The 21900-nt window shown below is 43.2% G+C and overlaps 1 protein-coding gene across 1 annotated transcript; it reads right to left on the reverse strand.

The window, feature by feature from the left end:
- Positions 1-18158: 18158 nt before the first annotated feature.
- LOC134405085 (homeobox protein Nkx-2.8-like) lies at positions 18159-18874 on the reverse strand (the record flags this gene model as incomplete). The annotated part of the gene is made up of 2 exons (XM_063136176.1): positions 18159-18426; positions 18678-18874. Coding segments are annotated over 2 exons (465 nt in total), but the record flags the coding sequence as incomplete, so codon positions are not given.
- Positions 18875-21900: the final 3026 nt, after the last annotated feature.

The following is a 21900-nucleotide window of genomic DNA, read 5'->3' on the forward strand; positions in this document are numbered from 1 at the left end:
GAAGCAGCCCGCTCCAAAAATCGCGGATCTGCAAGTGAAGCGGAGCGGGGGGTCCGTGCACACCCCTACCGGATTCCCCTGTGTGTCATCTGGATGCACAGGAGGGAAACCGGGCCTCACACCGCGCTAACGCCTGGTCTAGCAACGGCCTGTGGGACCTCTGAACTGCAGCAGCAGCAACAACATTCCCAGGCAGCTAATGCTGCTGATTTCCATCCTGCCACTACTTTTCTGCAAGGGATGCAGGAGGTCTTGACCCTCTCCTACTCTAGCCTCCTTCAGCCAGGCTGCCAGTTATAACACCTGGGATAACTGCAACATCTTTAACAATGGGTCTATAGCGTTGGATCCAGACTTACTCTTTCTTAGAGTAGACACACTGAAATCAATTGATCAAGTTAGTCATGACTAACTAAAGTCCCATTAATTTCAATGGGTCTACTCTAAGCATGACTATCTGGATCCAACTTATTGATTGCTACTTTTATTGTTTTAAAATTTATTTATTTCCAATAAGTGATGCGTGTGCATATTATTTTGGGAAGGCAAGAGCCCTCTGATATTCCAACACTAAACAAATTTTCACAAGGAAAGTTTAAAAAGAAATATACTTTCCTCACAACTAATTCAGAAGCAGAGCACGGATTAGTGACTTCCCTTGGGCCATGGTCTATCATTCCAAATGCTCAATGAGTAGGGTGACCATATGGAAAGGAGGACAGGGCTCCTGTATCTTTAACAGTTGCATAGGAAAGGGAATTTCAGCAGGTGTCATTTGTATGCATGCAGCACCTGGTGGAATTCCCTCTTCATCACAACAGTTAAAGCTGCAGGAGCTGTACTAGGGTGACCAGATACAAAAGAGGGCAGGGCTTCTGCAGCTTTAACTGTTGGGAAGAAGAGGGAATTTCACCAGGTTCTCCATATATACAAATGACACCTGCTGAAATTCCCTTTTCTATGCAACTGTTAAAGATACAGGAGCCCTGTCCTCCTTTCCATAGGGTCACCCTATCAATGAGTGAAGGGGTGATCGAAAAATATTTGAAATAACCAAATAGATACTTTCTGTTGCAAACATCTGCAAGTTGGGGCCACCCAGACCCTCTCACAATCTCCCAGCAGTTTTGTGTCGCTGTTAAACACATGGGTGGTGAGACATAATCTTCTGGCACCCCCAAAGGATAGCTCCCATGGATCAGAAAACACTCTCCCAGCAACCCCTTCTGCAACCTCCCCATCACCTAGGATGTTGACAGGTAGTCTGATAGGTAGTATCTTAGTAGTAACTAAGAGTTCCTGGGAAATCAATGTGGTCACACATTCCCCATCAATCCACTGGACAAAGCCATTCCAGTCCCAAACCCAGGCTGAAAACTAAGTTGAAATGGTCTAGATAATTGGTTTCATCTACAAGATCTTCTCCAAGTAAACATTATGGGAAAGATTTCTTGCTTGCTCCCAAATCCAAGCTTTGAACATAGGCCTGAAATAAGATCTTATTCCTTATTTCTCCATTCAGCATCTGCTTTCCCTGGCTGGTACTGAAATCATCATGCCATTTTGATACCCCAAGGCATGCTAAACAATAGCTCGACAAATAATGTTGGTTTTAGACAGCCAGGAGGATCTTTTTCACAGACATCCATTCACTGAGAGGGACCATGGAAAACAGCAGGATTTTCACAGAAAACAAAGGCATGATAAATCATTAAATCATGATAAAGCCCTACGTGGTTTGGGTCCAGGCTACCTGCGGGATCGCCTTCTCCCATACAGTCTGCCCCGCACACTCAGGTCCTTTGGGGAGAACTTACTTCAGTCAGCCAAAACTAGGCTGACATCAGTTTCCCAGAGGACCTTTTCTTCTGTCGCCCCTGGATTGTGGAACGGACTGCCGGACGAGATTCATAAAATTAACTCTCTATGTGATTTTAAGGCAGCTTTGAAGACTAGCCTTTTCCAGCAGGCCCATCCAGACAATGTAAAATCAAGAGTTTTTTAAGATGTGTTGATTCCTGTACTAATGTTATTCCCCGCCTCAATCCAAAGGGAGAGACGGGTAAGAAATAAATCATTATTATTATTATTATTATTATTATTATTATTATTATTATTATTTTTGTTTGTTTTAACAAACAATGGTAAATAATGGTAAATAATGGTAAAATAATTACTTAACTTTTGTGCCACAATAAAAACATTTTGCACCTTTAGAATGTTAAGTATGTTGTGTAAATCAAGGGGTAAACATGCCAATTAACTCCATTTTAATTCTAGATTGTAACACAATAAAATGTGGACAAGTCAAAGGGGCGGTGGTGAATACTTATGCAAGGCACTGTAGACTGAGGACTTACTTCCAGTGCCCAAAGCTAGTGCCATCATATCTTTCCTTCCTTTCGCGGATTAGGCCAGTGGGCTCAACAAATGGCACAGATGGCATTCCAAATCAACAAAGGGATTTCTGCTTGTACAAAAATTCTCCTATAGCTGACTAATGTTGGCAATAGCCTCAGAGAGAATGTACAAAGACAGACACTGTTGTATTTATATATGTCACCTTGGTAGTTCTTTTAATCAAATAAGGAGGTATGTACGTGTTAATAATATAATAAATAAACACATTGCTGGAAATGAATGGGAACCACTCGGAATGGTTTTCATCAGTCAAGTGTGGCAAAGGAAAAGTTAAATAATTAAACTCCACCAACTGGAAAATAAATATGAAAGAGCCAGTGAATCGGTACACCATTGTGATTCAGTGAGTGAGGTTTAATTCTCCAATTATTATGATTATTCTACCCACAGAGATAAAGAGCAACTTTGGGGAGATAATCAGATAGTAGAATACAGTACTCTTTTGAATTCTGCCCAGAACCAGCAATTATCAATAGAAAACAATAGCACTTCATATATTGGAAGCAGACAACAATAAACCAAGAATGCTTTTAAACCATGGTACTAGGGCTGGCAAGAAATTTGAGGATCAACTAGTCAACTCTTTTTCCTTAGGGAGCAGTCTGCATACACATTCCTTGTTTAACCTCCCAGGCCATAGCTCGACCTAAGGTTTATCCCTAGATCGTCCAGGGTTCAAACCTGTTCATCTAGGTGACACACAGGGGATCCAGTGCTCAGGCAGGGGCGAACCCTGGATGATCCCAGGATAAACCTGAGGTCTAGCTGTGGCCCCAGTCTTTCCAAACAGTACATAAAGAAATCGGGACATGTAAATATATCTGCTCTAATTCATCCTTTGGCACCTTTAACTCGTCCATTCCTTGCCTGCCTCTGTTCTCGCCCTGTGTCAAACTATGGATTGTAAGTTTAGTGGACTTATGCTAGATAAAACATACATTGAAGGTGATGTGAAATCGTCATCCCCGTTCAATAGTTTTCCATTGCTAATTAGTAGAGGACTGAACGTAAAGTAGTTCGTTCTTTGGCTTTGCTCTTATAAGTGGTATGATTTGATTGCTGGACATTGTTTCTCATGGTGTTATTATGCCAGCTGAGCAACTTTTGATAAGCTGATTCCTTGCTAATGGCAGACTGATGTTTCCTCAATGGGATCTAATGGCAGGAGATGTTCTCCTGATGGTTTAGGCATCTGTCCAGCCTTTGGAATAGCATAACTATCGCATATGTAGGCAAGGGGGAAGGGGCAGAGAATCCATCTGGAGCCAGCTTGCACTTTGAAATCAAAAGTGAAATGGACGTTCTGAAACTGGGGTCCAGCCTTGCTGCTGGTGGAGGCTACCCAAGTTGTTCTCTGGGAATTTGGTGAAGGGTCAGTGGCTTTACTTACTGTGTAAGTCTGTTTCCAATAGGCTGTGTTTATATATTTGTAAATAAAACAAATATCTCAAAAGCTACAAGTTTTCTCTAATTTAAAGAAAAATAAACTTCATAGTTCACTGTGGAATGTCTCACTGCTCAGAACAGTGGAGTTAGTGGAATAAATATGATTCTGACAGAATTTGGATTCAGGTGTCAATTCTGATACCTGGAAGAATTTGGTTTTACTATTTGGACCAGCAAAACATTGACTGGACAACTTGAATGTGTGAACCAGTCCACAGTAAAGGGGGGAAAGAATTTTGGATCGAAAAACTATACTTAACACACTAACAGTACAATCATTTGCCTTAAGGCTAAAAGAGTTGATGGATGATATGATAACAGCCCCTTGACAGTCTCATTACCATTGTAAATTCTACATCCTAAATGAATTAATCTGTCTAAAGTCATCATTGCATTTACCTTCTACAGCAGCTGCACAGCAACTCTGGATTTTTGTCTTTGTCTGCTCTGTTTGTGTGTCAATTAAACTAATCAGAAACTCATTGGCTGCCATGGGAGCAGGAAATAAAAGACTCTTGGAGGACTATCCGCTGACATTTAAAATGCCAACAAATTTCTATCCAGGGTAGATACATTCAGCAAAGTCAAATAATCCATCTAGACTTGCCTCCAAGCTTTATAAAATGGAGACAAATATATTCATTAGGGGTGTGCATGGACCCCCTGCTCCGCTTCTCTTCCAGATCCACGATTTGTGGATTGGGCTGCTTCGCTCTGGCCCCGCTCTGCCTATGTCCGCTCCGCTCCACTGCAGATCTCCGAATCCGGATCGGAGCTCCGTTTCCCCCCCCCATAGGCTTGCATTAAGCTAAAAAAGTATACAACTTTTTTTCTGTTAAAGTTAGAAACCTCAAGTTTGGCACCATGACACCTCATGGATGTATACACATGGATGCCAAGACTCAAGGCAATCCCATCATCCCCTGATTTTTGGGGAATTTATGAAAATCGGACACCCCATTCACACCCCTTTCAATAGCTCTGTCAATTTGCACGTTAGAAACCTCAAACCCACCACCATGATAGCTTATCCAGGAATACACATGCACGCCAAGACTCAAGGCAGTCCCATCATCCCCTGATTTTTGGGGAATTTATGAAAATCGGGCACCCCATTCACACCCCTTTCAATAGCTCAGTCAATTTGCACTTTAGAAACCTCAAACTTGGCACCATGATAGCTTATCCAGGGATACACATGCATGCCAAGACTCAAGGCAGTCCCATCATCCCCTGATTTTGGGGGAATTTATGAAAATCCAACACCCCATTCACATCCCTTTTGATAGCTCCGTCAATTTGCATGTTAGAAACCTCAAACTCACCACCATGACAGCTTATCCAGGGATACACATGCATGCCAAGACTCAAGGCAGTCGCATCATCCCCTGATTTTTGGGGAATTTATGAAAATCGGACACCCCATTTGCAGACATGGGCTGTTCTCCGACGGTTTGACAGATAAAAAAAATTGAAGCGGGCACCCTCCCAGATGCCACCCTAATACTAATTATAATATTATGTATAAGAATATAATACTAATAATAATAATAATATGTATAAGAATATTACTAATACTATATGTAGGGAAATGGGACAAGAAGTGTGTATGCTTTGCCCAAACAGGATTTGAAATGCTCAATCTGTGGCTGTTGCACTTCACAAACAGTGCACACAGCACACTCACACAATAACACAGTCACACACACAGTCCAAGTAACAGAGAGAAGAAATAGAGTAATTTTTTTTGTATTTTTTTGTATTTAAAAGAAAGAAGAAAGATGAAACACAGTCAGGCTTTAAGAGAGGGAAGGGGGGGAACCAACCAAACAAACAAACACTCCAAAATTTAAAAATAAAGTTTATATTAAATCAAAGTAAGGGAAAAACACAGAGCAAACTAAGCAAAAAGTCAGAAAGAAGCAAACAAACACACACACACACCAAGCTAAATCTAATCTATCTCCAAACACAGCAGCAGCACCTAACTAACTCCTCTCCCCACGAATGCAAAACCCACAAGACACTGAGAGCTCAAAGCTCTGAGGGTGCCTCTGCCTTAGTCCCCCCCTCCAACACTGGGATTGGAGAATGCTTCATGAGGTGATCAATTCTCATCAGGATTGGGAGTTGAATGTGCCTGTCATCGCTTCAAAAAAAACAAAACCGCCGGTTTACCCGCTGTCCCTGTTTGTTTACCCGACTTTTCCAAAAATTATAGCAAGCGAACCGCAGCACGCAGAGAGCTGAGAGTATGCTCAAAATGACCCCCATCCATGACTCTCTAAGCACAATAAGTTTCAGAAAGATAGCTTAAAAAACAACACAGTTATCCCCGATTCTTTTCCGCAATGCAATCCTATGGGCGAAATTTTTCAAAACTGCGATCGGATCGCTCCACGTAAAGAGAAGTGCTTCGCCAATGGCCGCTTCTCTTTGCCTTGCTTCTACGGGTCCCTGGTCCGCTTCTACTCTGCCTCTGGGCAAGGCGGAGTAGGCCAATTCGCTTCTGATTCGCCGCTTCTAATCGGAGCAGAGCACATCCCTAGTATTCATCCAGTACGGATATATCCCTTTATGCATTTACTGAAAGGGCCAGATCACTTTGAAGTTTGAGAGGTGATGATGAAGGTGACCACTCAGTGTTCAATATGGCTCCCTTAACTGATAAATTACTGTGTATCCAAATAATCCATAATTAGATGAAATGGAAAGGCTGCAAATCTAATGCAAAATTTATTGATGTGCTTTGACTTTGTATCTTATCCTATAAGGCTATTAAAAAAATGCTAGAGGTTTATCCTTAATAGTTCTAATTCCCGAAAGATGCTGAAGGTCCATCCTGTGGTCATATCAACATTATGAATATATTACTTCTATACCTGTCTATAACCATCCTGGCTTCCCTCAAAGAATCCTGGAAATTTTAGTGAGAGGTGTGTGTGCAGATTATTTTGTTACAAGATCCACATTTCTCAGAGATCTGCAGTTTCAAGGATTTCCTAGAAGTGGGAATGGCTATTAAATTTATTTATTGCATTTCTATACCACCCAATATCCGAAGCTCTATTCTAGTAAACATGTAAAAGTTTACTAGAAAAATTGCGCTTGGAAAACGTCATTCTACTGGGTGAGTGGTCCCTCTCCTCTTCCGTTCCTGTTTGTTTTGCTTATTTGTTTGTTTTCCCTTCGCTCCCAGCCTTTTACTTATTACTTAGACAGCTGGACCACTTTTCAGTGTGGTTGCATTTAGGGTTTGGGGCGTGTGAGCAGCCGCTTGGGCTGCCTCCTTCCCCGGCTCCGCCACTGCCGCCCACCGCTAACACCAGAGGCTTCCGCGGGGCCTGCGCTCAGCTTCGCCCCACGCAGGTATGGGAGGCCGCGGCCACGCCCCCTCCCCTAGGGCCCGCAGGCCCGCACTTCTCCAGGGGCGCAACTGCTGGTCGCGACTCCTGCCTGCAGCGGAGGGGGGGTTGCTCGGGCAGGGCCCAGTGGACCAGCAGCAGGAGCACCAGCAGCATCACAGCAAAGAGGGACACAACGCAGTCTGTCCTCCTTCTCCAGCTGCTGCGTGCACGTGGCTGCCCAGGCCTGCTCTCCTGCCTGGGAGTCCAGCAGCCCAGCCAGCCATTCTCTTCGCCAACTATCCTCAGCCGCAGGGTGAACGTGGCTTGAGCTCCCCAGGCCTGTCCAGCAACCCAGGGCTCCTAGCCATCACCATCCCTCAGCCACGTCGTCAAGCGGCTTGATTTTGGGGCCTGCCCGGGCCTGCTCCAGCACAGCCCTTGTTCAATGGGTTTACTTGTTTCCATTCCCCCAATGCATGCTTTTCCTGGGAGTAAGCCCCATTGAGGGGGTTGGGCTTACTTCCGAGTAGGTGCGCAAAATCCAGCTGGGGTCCTGTGCGCACTACTGACCTTGGAAATGCTGCACGTGGAGGATCTGGGTCTCTCCTGGGCTACTTATAGAAAATTTCGTGGTGGGGAAAAGATTGAGGGAAGCTCGATGTGACTCCTTTCACATATCCTATCTGTATGCTTTTCTCTGTGCCTGCCTTCTTGCTGCTTGCTTGCTACTGGTCTTGGCCCGGCTAATTCTGGTTAATCCTGTCCTGCGCTTGTTTTACTTCTCTGCCTACTTGTTATCGCTCTCCTCTTTTCTTCTCTTAATTCCTTTCCCCTCATATCTGTTCCTTATGGCTCATTCCAATTTCATCTCTCCCAACTTAGTTCCTGTTCGGTGTCTCCCCTCTTCTCAGCTGCCTTTTTCGTGTTCCTTATGGAACTGTCGCTCTGTTGCTTCTAAGACCCCTGTCATTCAGGACTTGTTTGTTTTGAGGTCTCTTCACCTCCTTTCTCTTACTGAAACCTGGCTTCCTGCCCATGATACCGCCATCTCGGCTGGCCTCTCTCTTGGAGGACTCTCTTTCTCTCACTCGAGTCGCCCAGAGGGTCGGGGTGGCGGTGTGGGTCTTTTATTATCTAGTTTGTGCCAGTTCCAGCCTCTCTCCATTCCACCATCACATTGTTTCTCCTCCTTTGAGGCACATGTGGTGAGGCTCTTCGCTCCATTGCGACTGCGGATTGCAGTTTTGTACCGCCCCCCAGGCTCATCCTCAAAATTTCTCTCTGATTTTGATTCGTGGCTGTCCTTTTTCCTCTCTGATAACTGTCCTACTCTTATCTTGGGTGACTTCAATATCCATGTGGATGACCCTCAAGATGCTGCAGCTCTACGATTTCACTCCTTATCTTCCTCCTATGATCTTAAGCTTTGGTCTGATGGATCCACACATTCCCTTGGACACTGTCTGGATCTTGTTCTCACTCGGAATTGCTCTGTTTTGGACTTTTCTACTGCTGACTTTCCTTTGTCAGATCATCATCTAGTTTCTTTCAATATTACTCACAATCCTCCTCCTTCACGTCCCGCTTCTCGCTCTTGTCGTGACTTGCAATCTATCAACTACGAGGCTTTTTCCCAGTCTCTAGCCTCCTCTCTTCCTTCTGTCTTTTCAGCTGCCTCCCTGGACTCAGCTGTCTCCTCGTTTAATTCCTCCTTATCTTCAACTCTTGATAATCTCCATCTACAACTCGGATAGTTCGCCCTTCTCAACCCCAACCGTGGCTCACCTCTCTCCTCCGCTACCTTCGCTCTTGTTCCCGGGCAGCTGAACGCCTTTGGCGTAAGACCAGGGACTGGGCGGACTTTGCCCATTACAAATTTGTACTCTCCTCTTTCTCTTCTGCCATTTCACTGGCCAAACAGCAGTACTACTCAACGTTGATCCAGTCAAATGCTAGGCATCCTCAGCGGCTCTTTGCATCCTTCAATTCTCTTCTGAAGCCTAATCCACCATCTCTCCCCGCCTCCCTGTCTGCTAATAACTTTGCCTCTTTTTTCAATGTTAAAATCCAAACTATTCGCTCTGAGCTGGCCAGCTCTGCTCCTCTTCCAGTTCCTGTTCCTCATCTGTCAGTTCCTCCTGCAAATTTCTCTGTATTTCCTTCGGTCTCAGCTGATGAACTGTCTACAACACTGTGCTCTTCGAAGCCTTCCACTTGTTCTCGTGATCCGATCCCCTCTCGCGTCTTTATAAATCTTATTCCCGCTATCCTCCCTTCCTTGCTTCATATTATTAATTTTTCTCTGTCCTCTGGTTCATTTCCTTCTGTTTTTAAACATGCTACAGTCTCTCCCATTCTCAAGAAACCTACTCTTGATAGGCTCTCTCTGTCTAACTACCGACCTGTCTCTTTGTTGCCTTTTGTTTCAAAGATCCTGGAGCGTGTGGTCTACTCTCGTTGTCTTGACTTTCTGTCTAGTAACTCTGCTCTGGATCCTTTTCAATCTGGATTCCGTCCTTTGCATTCCACTGAAACAGCCCTTACTAAGATCACCAATGATCTTCTTACTGCCAAGTCTAAAGGCCTTTATTCCGTTCTTATTCTCCTTGATCTAACTGCAGCCTTTGACACGGTTGATCATGATCTTCTCTTAGATTCCCTTCATGACCTTGGACTTTGTGGCTCTGTCTATAACTGGTTTGCCTCCTATCTAGCGGGTCGCTCTTTCAGCGTGTTGGCTAATGGCAGCTCGTCTTCCTCTTTTCCCCTTTCAGTAGGGGTCCCGCAAGGCTCGGTGCTTGGCCCGTTGCTGTTTTCCTTATACATGTTGCCCTTGGGTAAGCTTATTCAATCTCACGGCCTCCAATATCATCTGTATGCCGATGATACACAATTATATCTCTCATCTCCGGAACTTTCTCCTGATGTTCACGATTGTATCTCGGCATGTCTTTCAGATATCTCAGCTTGGCTGCTTCATCGTCGTTTGAAACATAATATGGCAAAAACTGAATTGCTTGTTTTTCCTCCTAAACCTTCCCCTCATCTCTCATTCTCTCTTACTGTCAATGATGTTACGCTTACTCCGGTCAAGTAAGCTTGTAGTCTTGGCTTTATATTTGATTCCTCGCTCTCCTTTATTCTTCATATTGAGGCAGTAGCTAAATCCTGTCGTTTTTTCCTGTATAATATTGCCAGGATTCGATCATTTCTGTCTGTCTCTTCTGCCAAGATGCTTGTTCATGCATTGGTTATTTCTCGGTTGGACTACTGCAACCTTCTTCTCTCTGGCCTTCCTTCTTCTCACATCAGTCTGTTGGTCTCAGTCCACCACTCTGCCGCTAAGATCATCTTCTTGGTTCGCCGCTCTGATCGTGTTACTCCACTTCTGAAATCTCTTCATTGGCTTCCAATTCACTTCAGAATCCAATATAAACTTCTTCTGTTGACCTTCAAAGCTTCTCACGGTCTAGCTCCTTCCTATCTCTCATCTCTCATCTCACACTATTGCCCCGCTCGTGCTCTTCGTTCCTCTGATGCCATGTTTCTCACCTGCCCAAGGGTCTCTACTTCCCTTGCTCGGCTTTGTCCATTTTCTTCTGCTGCCCCTTACGCCTGGAACGCTCTTCCAGAACATCTGAGATCCACAAGTTCAATCGCAGCTTTTAAAGCTCAACTAAAAACTTTTCTTTTTCCTAAAGCTTTTAAAACCTGATGTTGTTTGGACTCTATACTGTTAGTTTTACCCTACCCTACCCAGTGCCTGTTTGCATTCTCTTCCCCTCCTTATTGCTTTACTATGATTTTATTAGAATGTAAGCCTATGCGGCAGGGTCTTGCTATTTACTGTTTTACTCTGTACAGCACCATGTACATTGATGGTGCTATATAAATTAATAATAATAATAATAATAATAATAATAATAATAATAATAATGCTGTGAGGAGGTGAGCGTTGGTGGTAGCTGCGTGAAACAGGCTGCGTGAATCAGTCTTCTTCTGGGGAAGGGGTGAGTGATTCCAGCCCAGAAGGCCAAAATTGAAATTTGTGGCAGTCTCCTCCTCCTGGGTCTGGCACGATATTTGGGGCTTCTGAATTCTCTACCTTTTCCCCCTTTTAGGACTTAAACCTATGCATGTTCAGACAGAAAAAAGCCTTACAACCCAGTGAGATTCCCCTCCCACTTTCTGAACATGCATAGGATTGCACCCTTAGAAATTTTATTTATAATAATATATTTAAAATGGCATTTTAGCTTTTGTTCCAATGCTTGTAAGCCTCTTATCAAACATGAGTTATGGGGCAGACTTAAAATGTAAGAAAGAAATAGCCTTAAAATGCAGTTGAAGAGACCTTTTAATATTAAACTGTATTAAGCAGCCACTAAGGAAAAGATTCACTTTTTAAAACAAGAACTTTAATTTTGGAGGATCTCTAGGCACTCTGGAAAAATTTCATTGACCGCTGTTGAGATAGTAAATTGAAAAGAAAAACTGCTAAGTGTGAAAAGTTTATTAAGTTTCCTTCCCTCGTGCAGCCAGTGGTATTATGTCCTTGCTTTGACAAACAAACAAACAAGGGATAAATTGTATACAGCCTAAGGCTGTAGTATTCAAATTTAACTTGATTAATCATATTGACTTCAAAATTATATTTTCTAACAGTGCAATCCTAAACCTGTTTTGTCAGAAGTCAGTCCCATTGAGCTCAATGGGGCTTACTCCCTACTAAGTCTATTTAGTCTATTTAGGAGCACAGCGTTAAGACTTGTTTTAATTGTCCTCCACCCCTGCATTGCCAAAACTGCTAGATTATACCCAAAATAAAAATATATACGATCTCACTACAGGACAAGGAGGCAGACTGCTAGAAGAACATTGTACTCTGCTCTTTTTCTTAAGAGGGAGTTTAAACTTCACTCTCCTAACAGCAAACCCTTGTGACATAAGTTTTTGTTCCACTTTCTCTTCATATTCTTATGGATAAATTGCTGGAGGAGAATGCAACCCTGATGATTACGTGCTACCTCCAGTATCAGAGGCAGTAAGCCTATATACAGCAGTTGCAGGGGAACATGGGTGGGAGGGTGCTGTTGCACCATGTCCTGCTTTGTTGGTTCCTGATCGACAGCTGGTGGGCCACTTGTGTGAACAGAGTACTGGACTAGATGGACCCGTGGTCTTATCCAGCAAGGCTCTTCTCATGTTCTTAGGCTTATTTCTATTTGGGCCATTTCTCCCCACTGTACCCTACATGCGTAACATAATAAAAGGAAAACAGAATAGTTCTTGAACAGCTGAACCGATCAACGTTGGCGATTTGGGGGGGTGCAAGTCGCTCGCCTTGCCTAGGGCGCAAAATAGTCTGGCACCGGCCCTGGAGCAGTTCATTGATCGCACTATGGTGCTGATTCTCTAATGGTGTATTTTGCTGAATGAAAATATTAGCTCAGTGTTGAACTCTTCTTTATTTTTACTGTTTCAGTGAGCAAGGATGGTGTAATGCTTCAAATCTGGCCTCCAGTATATATTTCGTGGCCTCTGCTATTGGTTGACTGGCAGACTACAGGCGTAACCTTAGCCTGTATGCATAAGGCCTGTTAACAGCATTGTTGTCACATTGGGTGTCATTGGCAGCTTGTCTGATGCTGGCGTGCTTTACGCCTTGATGTCTCCACCCATTAGATATGGTCAGCTCCACTTTTGGATGTGTGTGCATGCATGTTTATTTGTCATTAGAGGTGCTTCTTTCATTGGTAGAAGTTGAGATTTGGATATGTTAGGGTGTATCTACATCAGCAGGTGTGTGCTTCTTGATGGGATGCCCCATTAACATTGGGTACAGTGTATTGATGTCTGAATGGGGTGCATGGAATGAATGGAAGTGTGCATGCGTGTGTTTTTGGAGTGGGTGATCTGAGTGTGTGGGTGCTGGCAGTGTGTGTATTGATGTCTGAATGGGGTGCATAGGGTGTTTGAATGCATGTGCATGTTTGCAGTGTGTGGTGGGGGAGGGCTGTAGTTTTCTGTGTGTGAGTTGGGGGGGGATGAGCTGGAGGTGATATTCCTATCAAATAATGCATTTTGACTCATAGACCTTCCTCTCCAATTTGTTTGCTATAATTGGCATGATGTATATTTTGTAACAATGGCTGTTAATTGTTCATCCTTCTTTAAAATCTTTTTTAAAAAATTACAGGGTAGCCATTATTATTATCATCATCATAATCTATCTCTCTTTTCTTGCTCGTGGTGGTTTTTCTAGATGAGCATGATGGGCTTCGCCAAGTCATGCTGTCTTTTACTGATTCAGAAATTTCCGGACTATTGAACATGTTTCAAGTATGAATGCTTTCTGGATGTTGGTGTGCATGTAGATTTTCTCTAAAAATAATAATAATGAAGTGATGCTGGTGAGTGATGTGATTAATGGAATAATTGTAATTTTTCCTCTTGCCAAAGTTCTTTAACTTCCATAGCCAGTGTTGTATAGTTTCCTCTCTTTTCCTCTTCCCTTTCTGCAACATTTTTGTCATTAGGTATTGCTATGTCAATGAGGTAGGTGTATTTTTCTTGGTTGTTTTTGACTGTTATGTCTGGTTGAAGCTGAATCAAGCTAAGAGGTGCTATCCTTTAGTCCATTTTGTTCCATTGCTAATGTTTGCAGGGTAATATTAGTTTATACTATTTCTGAATGCGTTGTTGCTTGTTTGTTGTACTAGATTTTTCTGTACTTGTCAACTACTTCATTTATCCAGTGGTAGCAGTATGCTGAATGTGTGAGAATGGATATGAGAAAGGTGATGGGGAAAGAGTGTTAAATGTTAGGAAAGGTTAGACTATGGTCATCCAGTGAAGGACTTGCAGTCAGAAAAGATATTTGAGGGAAGAGGAGACTGTATTACACAGAGTATAGCAAAAGCTTCAAAGTACAGCAAAAGCTACAAAAGTAGAAATGAGTGAAGTTAATTTCAGATATGTTGAATGTCTCACTTGTTCTTTATTCCAGTGTTTTTAGCATTAAGATGTTATGTAGAACAGGTTTGTTTTAATTGTGTGATATGAAATCAGACCTGTGACCAAGGCCATGTTTGGGTGGGCACGCCACCATGGGGGCTGGGCATGTTGGTGGGCACACCCCCTTAGGGCAGCCATGTTGTCCTCCTTTTTGGTTTCCAAAATATGGTCACCCTAATTCAATCTCTTCTTCAACCTAAAGCATCCACACTTAATTTACCCTAAATTGCAATGACAACAGAATGGTCCGTAGTTTTGAAAACAGAAAAGGAAAGAAATCCTTCAGCGGCACACAAGTCATTGTCCGAACTGATTACTACATCTAATCCATCTGAAACGAGGTGGAAAAGAGAACAGAAATCAACATTCTAGATGGATTTGAAATTCAGTGTGTTGTGATTAAAAAGTAAAACATGTATTATTGAATAAAACAGGATTACAGCCACGCTAATTCATATTGTCATTAATTATTGTTCTTATAATTTAATTTTGGGAAGTGGTTCAGCCCAAACACAGATTGATCTGAGTACTGCCCATGAATACGACCATTGTTGAGTCAGGATGGGGGTCATTCCCATGGTTCCCTCGATGGGCCTGTGCCATGTCATTGCCTTTAAGCTGAATTTTAGGGTGTCCCTATTATAGAATCTCCCCACTGGTGGTGTAGTGGAGGCAAGTCTCACAGGGATGCAGAACCAGCACTTATTCATACGCAGGGTCCTTATGAAGTTGTAGCTCAGCTCCATTCCATAAGAACGTGAGAAGACCAAGGATCCATCTAGTCCAACACTCTGTTCACACAGTGGCCAACCAGCTGTTGACAAGGGAACCACAAGCCGCACATGGTGCAACAGCACCCTCCCACCCATGTTCCCCAACAACTAGTGTATACAGGCTTACTGCCTCTAATACTGGAGGTTGCACATAGCCATCCTGGCTAGTAGCCTTTGATGGCCTCCTCCTCCAGGAATTTATTCAACCCCCTTTTAAAGCCATCCAAATTGGTGGCCATCACTACATCTTGTGATAGTGAATTCCAGAGCTTGACTCTGCGCTGTGTGAAGAAGTCCTTTCTTTGATCTGTCCTGAATCTCCCACCAATCAGCTTCATGAGATGACCCCATTGGGTTCTAGTATTTTGTAAACCGCCCAGAGAGCTTCGGCTATTGGGCGGTATAGAAATGCAATAAATAAATAAATATTATGGAAGAGGGAGAAAACTGTGTCCCTATGCACCTTCTCCACCCCATGCATCGTTTTGTACACCTCTATCATGTTTCCCCTTAACCTCCTTTGAGCAATCCCAACGGTTGTTACCTTTCCTCATAGGTCTTATTCCTCATTGTGGCTGGAATCGTGGGCATGGACAATATGGCTGTTTCAACAGTCCAAACCTTAAACTAGGATTCAATCTCTTCTTCAACCTAAGGCACCCACATTTTAATCTACCTTGAACAACAAGGACAATAAAATGGTCCCAGTTTTTGAAAAGAGAAAAGAAAGCCTTCTCGGGACACACAAGCCATTGCCAATATTGATTTCCATATCTATTCCATCAGAAATGAGGTGGAGGTGGAAATGAGAATAGAAACTGAATTTCAGACGGTCTTGAATTGCAGGTTTATGTGATTAAACCATGAAACATTATTGAATAAAACAGAATTTTAGTTGTTAATTGGTGGTATCATTATTATTATTATTATTATTATTATTATTATTATTATTAAGTTTGGGGAAGTGGTACAGCCCAAACCAGATTGATCTGAGTACTGCCCATTAATAGGGCCATTGTTGAGTCAGGATGGTGGTCATTTCCATTGTTGCCTCATTGTCATGTGTCAAATCACTGCCTTTTAAGCTGAATACCATTATCACTGTAAGCCAAGTGTTAAAACCATTTTGAGTGTTAATTGTCTATTAAGTACAATCAAATCCCATTCCATGCTGCCAACCTTTATTTGTGAACCAAGAGAGGAAGTTCTCTCAATCAACAGCTCTATCTAGGTACCCTGGACTTAACTGGGATGGGCATCACTTATCCGTGTATGTTTCCTCTGAAGTCACCCCCATTCTATTCAATGGAACTGAGTATGCTTGGGATGGCAGCCCAACTTACATCTCAGCCCCACCTGGGACCCTTTGAACAGACTACACAGAAGACTTGCCCCCAAACCCAAGAAAAAAAGACGCAAGACAATATGTATGTTTCAATGATTCCAATTTTATTAAAATCTAAGCCTGACGCTAAAGCCCCCTCTTTAACCTGTCCACAGCTACAAGCCAAAGCGCCACAGCCCAAGACAACAGCAGTGCAGAGAAGGCAAAAAACTGGTTCAACAGGGAAAATTCCTTCTCGGTTCCAATTCAGGCAACCAGCTAAGCCTGCACAGTTAGTTAAAGGTGGGGGAGGCCGTTCCTTCAGCTAGGCCTGGTAAGGATCCAATGAAAGGAGGGCTTACCTAGCCAGGTCTATCTGAGGCCTGCTTGAAGAAAATCTGTGTCTGGGCTGAGATAAGTCACACACACACACACACACACACACACACACACACACACACACACACACTTGCTGTGTGATGTCCAAAATATTGCAACCCAAACACAGATTGCCCTGACTAAGAATGGGCCTATGACTCCATACTTCTCTTTTTTTTTTTTGTCCCTCGATGGTTATTGTTGGTTGAATTATGACGGGTTCCACAGCGTGTCAAGTGGGAAACAGCAGTGGGAAGACAAGCAACTCCGGAAGAATATACATCAGTGGTTCTCAACCTTCCTAATGCTGCGACCCTTTAATACAGTTCCTCATGTTGTGGTGACCCCCAACCATAAAATTATTTTCGTTGCTACTTCATAACTGTAATTTTGCTACTGTTATGAATTGTAATGTAAATATCTGATATGCAGGATGTATTTTCGTTGTTACAAATTGTATTTTCATTGTTACAAACCCAACGAACCTGTTTATTATTAATCATTATGTGAAAATTCTATTTGAAAATAAACTATCTCTGATACAATCAACTCACTATTTGTTTTGTTTCAAAGGAAACAAAACCAGTTATTTTTTTTAATATGTTTTTGACTAACTTTCTAAAACAAAAGACCAAAAACAGGGTTTATGGCGACGGAATAACCCTACAATTTTCTTCTTCCACCTTTCTCCTTAGCTACCTATGCTGGATCCTCCAATACTCACCACATTTACATCAAAGTCCCATTGAATTCTGAGCAATTTATTTCCAGATAACACCCTGGCCCTAACCCTCCTTTAGAAGCCTGTTCTCCACCTGAATTAATCCGGAACAACTACTACTCTTGGTTTCCTTATTCTCCATCGTTCATGAAGACTACAATCCCCACTTCACTCATTAAAATGCATTAAAATTTCTACTGGGTAGAAATCACACACATTCCACCCCCTCCCCCACAAGGAGTGTGTTCAGGAGGAATTAACCCAGGTGGAGTCATGTCAAATTGCCACCCTTAAACTGCAGTCCTATCGACACGAGGCATTCTGATTTGCGCGTTTGCAAGGAAGGGCCCCCCTTTCCCTCCAAGGGGGCACACTCCCAGAAAGAATGCATAGGAGTCCCAGCCTACAAGATCTCCGCCCATCCTCAACAAACACTTGGAGCTGACTTCTAGGTAAATATAATGGGGGTTGGACATCCTTCACTTCGAAGAAAACTGCTGAGGAGTTCATGTTTTAATGGCTGCAATCCGCAGGTCATTTACTCTAAAGGAGTCATATTCAAGTCAATGCCTTGGAGGAGGAGGAGGACACCAGTCCAAGGCTGGCAACGGTCACACTAAGGCAACCGGCCCGCTGGCCAGTATGTCTCTTTACACCGAGGTGGCGGACCAGCTGGAGTCCCTTCGGAAGGGCCAGCCGGCCTCTTTCCACGCGGCTCGCCACCACCTTGCTCAGCCCGAGTTCCAGGAGACCAGGGCCGGCGGCGCGAAGTGCTGGTAGGCGGGGAAAAGGCTCAGCGTGCCGGTTTGCGGGAAGGCTGGATAGCCCGGCAGGCTGAGAGCCGCCTGTCCGCCGACGTAGTCCTGGCCTGAGGCCGCCCCGCCGCCCCTGCAGCTCTGGCAGGCCTTGCCGTCACGCACCAGCACAGGCACCACCACCCTGCGCAGCAGCGGTGCCGCGCCGCCTCCGCCCGCGGCCCGCTCGGCGCCGCCCTTGGCATGCTTATTATTATTATTTATTATTATTTATTAAACTTATATACTGCTCCCATAGCCAGGGCTCTCTGGGCGGTTTACAGAAATTCTAAAATTGAGGTAAAAACAAGTATACAAAATTTAAAACTCTAAAACACAGAACATACACACATAAAGCATTAAAAACCGATTAAAAACTAAACATGTGGGTAATTATGATATGCCGCCATATGCCTGGGCAAAGAGGAAAGTCTTAACCTGGTGCCGGTTATATGGCGCTTCATCTTGTAGCGGTGGTTCCGGAACCAGATCTTGACCTGGGTGGGTGTCAGGCACAGCAGGTGCGCCAGCTGCTCCCGCTCGGGTGCCGACAGGTAGCGCTGCTGCCAGAAGCGCCACTCCAGCACCAGCGTCTGTGCCTTGGAGAAGAGCACCCGCTGCTTCTTCTTCTTCTCCTCTTCCTCTTCCTCCTCGTCCTCCGCATGTGGGCGGACCCTCCTGGAGACGGATAGAGGAGCGGTGTCTCGGTTCCTAAGACCATCGGAAATATGTGTTTTCCGATGGTCTTAGGCGACCCCTGTGAAAGGGGTCATCGATTGTAAGACGCCATCGATTGTAAGACGCACACTAATTTCAGTACCACCAACAGAAAAAAAAACCCTAAGACACACCCGCGATTCTAAGATGCACCCCGTTTTTAGAGATGTTTATATGGGGGGGGAAAGTGCGTCTTAGAATTGAATAAATATGGTAATTATATTTTTTAACTTTTGTATATTTCTATTTATAAGTTTTAACTGTATATGTTTTAATTTTGTAAAGCCACCTTGAGGCCCAACATTGGGCAAAAGGCGGGATACAAATAAATATAATAATAATAATAATAATAATAATAATAATAATAATAATAATATCTTTTGTTTCCCAGCACAGAGAAAAGAGTAAGTTTTTAGAGAGGCTTATATTTGTACCAAGCACTGAGAATTTAGATGCATCCCTGGTGTTAGTTTCAGTCATATTAGATATTGAAAGATGAAAGAAAAAACATTGTTCCAACTAACCAAGCAAACAGCATTTTGCACTGGACAGCTCTTCTACCAGGTAGCTAATATATTATATATAACGGCAGGCCAGGCCTATAAAAGAATGTGCAGACTCCTCTCTTGAAAAATAGTATGCCAATAAATAAGATACGTTGAGGGGCTGGGATGTAAAGAAATGTATTATATATAAAAGTTTTAGAAGGTTGGAAGAGGTCCAGGAGATAAAGCTCACTAGGAAAGGGGAAAAGGAAAAGAATTTGGAATCTAGCCATACAGAATTGTGTCCAAGATACTTTTTAAGAGGTGTTTTTTTTTTTACTGCTATCCTTGAAAGTAAGTTTTGTCCTTGGTTGTGAAGTTATCCAGCTAAGTGAAACTGTTCATGTGACTATTCCAAAGAGGAAAAATATCCACCCGCAAGTTCTTCTAAATGGCATGGAAGTTCTGCAAGAACACATTAGGTGCAGGAATCCAGAAAAGGTTCAAGCCAGATTCATAGTCACGACAGGTAGGTGCCATTTTGTGGTGGTGCCAACAGCAGTATCTCAAATTCCCAGAGTGAAAGAGAAAATCAGACACAAATGGTAGAAAAGAAAAAGACATTGCCATATTGCAGGCAGGGCTAAAGGTGTGCTCTGGGTCTGGAAAGATTATATATGAAAATATAATGTAATGAGTTAAAGTTTATTGAAGCTTATCGCACACATAGCCTGTTCAGGCATTCTGGCTCTCCTACAATGAGAGGAGTGTGGGGTTCTAAATCATGCAGGCAATGGGGAAAGGGTAGCAAGCACATCCCCCCTCCTGCTCACGCAAATCTAATCATGTGGTGGCTAGAATGCCTGAACAAACCTAGAGACTAATTCAGATTTGTCATGAGCATACAGTCCACAGAGTAATGTCACCAATCCCTGCTCCATGAGGGCGAACCTATATGATACATGTAGCTATATGTATATATGATACATACACCTATATGATATATGATACCCACCAAACTGAAACTTGGTGGGATGACTCCCATGACTGGAATATAGCAATTGAAGGATATAACTTGTTCAAAAAGAACAGAAGAAATAGAAAGGGAGGTGGAGTTGCACTATATGTTAAAAATACCAATCCCTGCACAGAAATACAGGCGGATCAGACTGGGAGCCCCGTCGAGAGCGTCTGGATTAAAATAAATGGGGCAAGGAATAAAAAGAATATGATAATCGGAGTCTACTACCGACCACCCAATCAAGGAGAAGACGAGGACAAAACTTTTGAGAAACAAATTGCCAGTGTTTCAAAGAAGTGTGATGTAGTAGTAATGGGGGACTTCAATTACCCTGATATCTGTTGGGAGACCAATACTGCCAAAAGTGGCCCTTCCAAGAAATTCCTGACATGTGTGGGTGATAACTTTCTCCTACAGAAAGTGGAGGAAGGAACTAGAGGATCGGCAATCCTTGACTTGATATTGACCAATAGGGATGACTTAGTGGATAAAGTGGCAGTTACGGGAACTCTGGGGGAAAGTGACCACGTCATACTTGAATTCTTGATTATGAAGGAGACAAAAGTTGAGTGTAGCTATACACGTACTCTGGATTTTAGGAAAGCTGATTTTAATAAACTCAGAACTATGATAAGTAAGGTCCCATGGTAAATAAGCCTAACGAGAAAAGGAGTGCAGGATGGGTGGGAGTATTTAAAAAAGGAAATTTTAAAGGCACAGTTACAAACAATTCCAACAAGGAGAAAACATAGAAGACAACAGAGGAAACCAATGTGGCTCCACAAAAAGCTTAGAGATGACCTGAAAACAAAAACGGATACATATAGGAAGTGAAAGGAAGGCCAGGCTACAAAAGAAGAGTACAGACAAGTGGTGCAGAAGTGCCGAAATGGCATCAGGAAGGCTAAAGCTGAGAATGAGCTGAGATTAGGGAGGGATGCTAAAAGCAATAAAAAGGCTTTCTTCAGATATGTGAGTAGTAAAAGACAGAGGAAAGAAATGGTGGTTCAACTGCTTAATGAAGATGGCAAATTGATAACAGATGACAAAGAAAAAGCTGAAGTGCTCAATTCCTACTTTGCCTCAGTCTTCTCCCAAAAGCGGGTCTATGACCCCCCTGGAAAAAGTGAAGCAGAAGTTGAGGGGGCAGGATTACAGTTTGAGATTGATAAACAAATGGTCAAAGAACACCTAATTTCCTTGAATGAGTTCAAATCTCCAGGGCCCGATGAACTGCATCCTAGAGTAACGAAGGAGCTAGCGGAAGAACTCTCAGAACCTTTGTCTATTATCTTTGCAAAATCATGGAAGACGGGTGAGGTGCCGGATGACTGGAGGAGGGCTAACGTTGTCCCTATCTTCAAAAAGGGCACAAAGGAGGCACCTGGGAACTACAGACCAGTCAGTCTGACATCCATCCCTGGGAAAATTCTGGAGCAGATTATAAAGAAGTCAA

This window comes from Elgaria multicarinata, chromosome 10, assembly GCF_023053635.1.
Source record: "Elgaria multicarinata webbii isolate HBS135686 ecotype San Diego chromosome 10, rElgMul1.1.pri, whole genome shotgun sequence".
In the NCBI taxonomy this organism is placed as follows: Eukaryota; Metazoa; Chordata; class Lepidosauria; order Squamata; family Anguidae; genus Elgaria; species Elgaria multicarinata.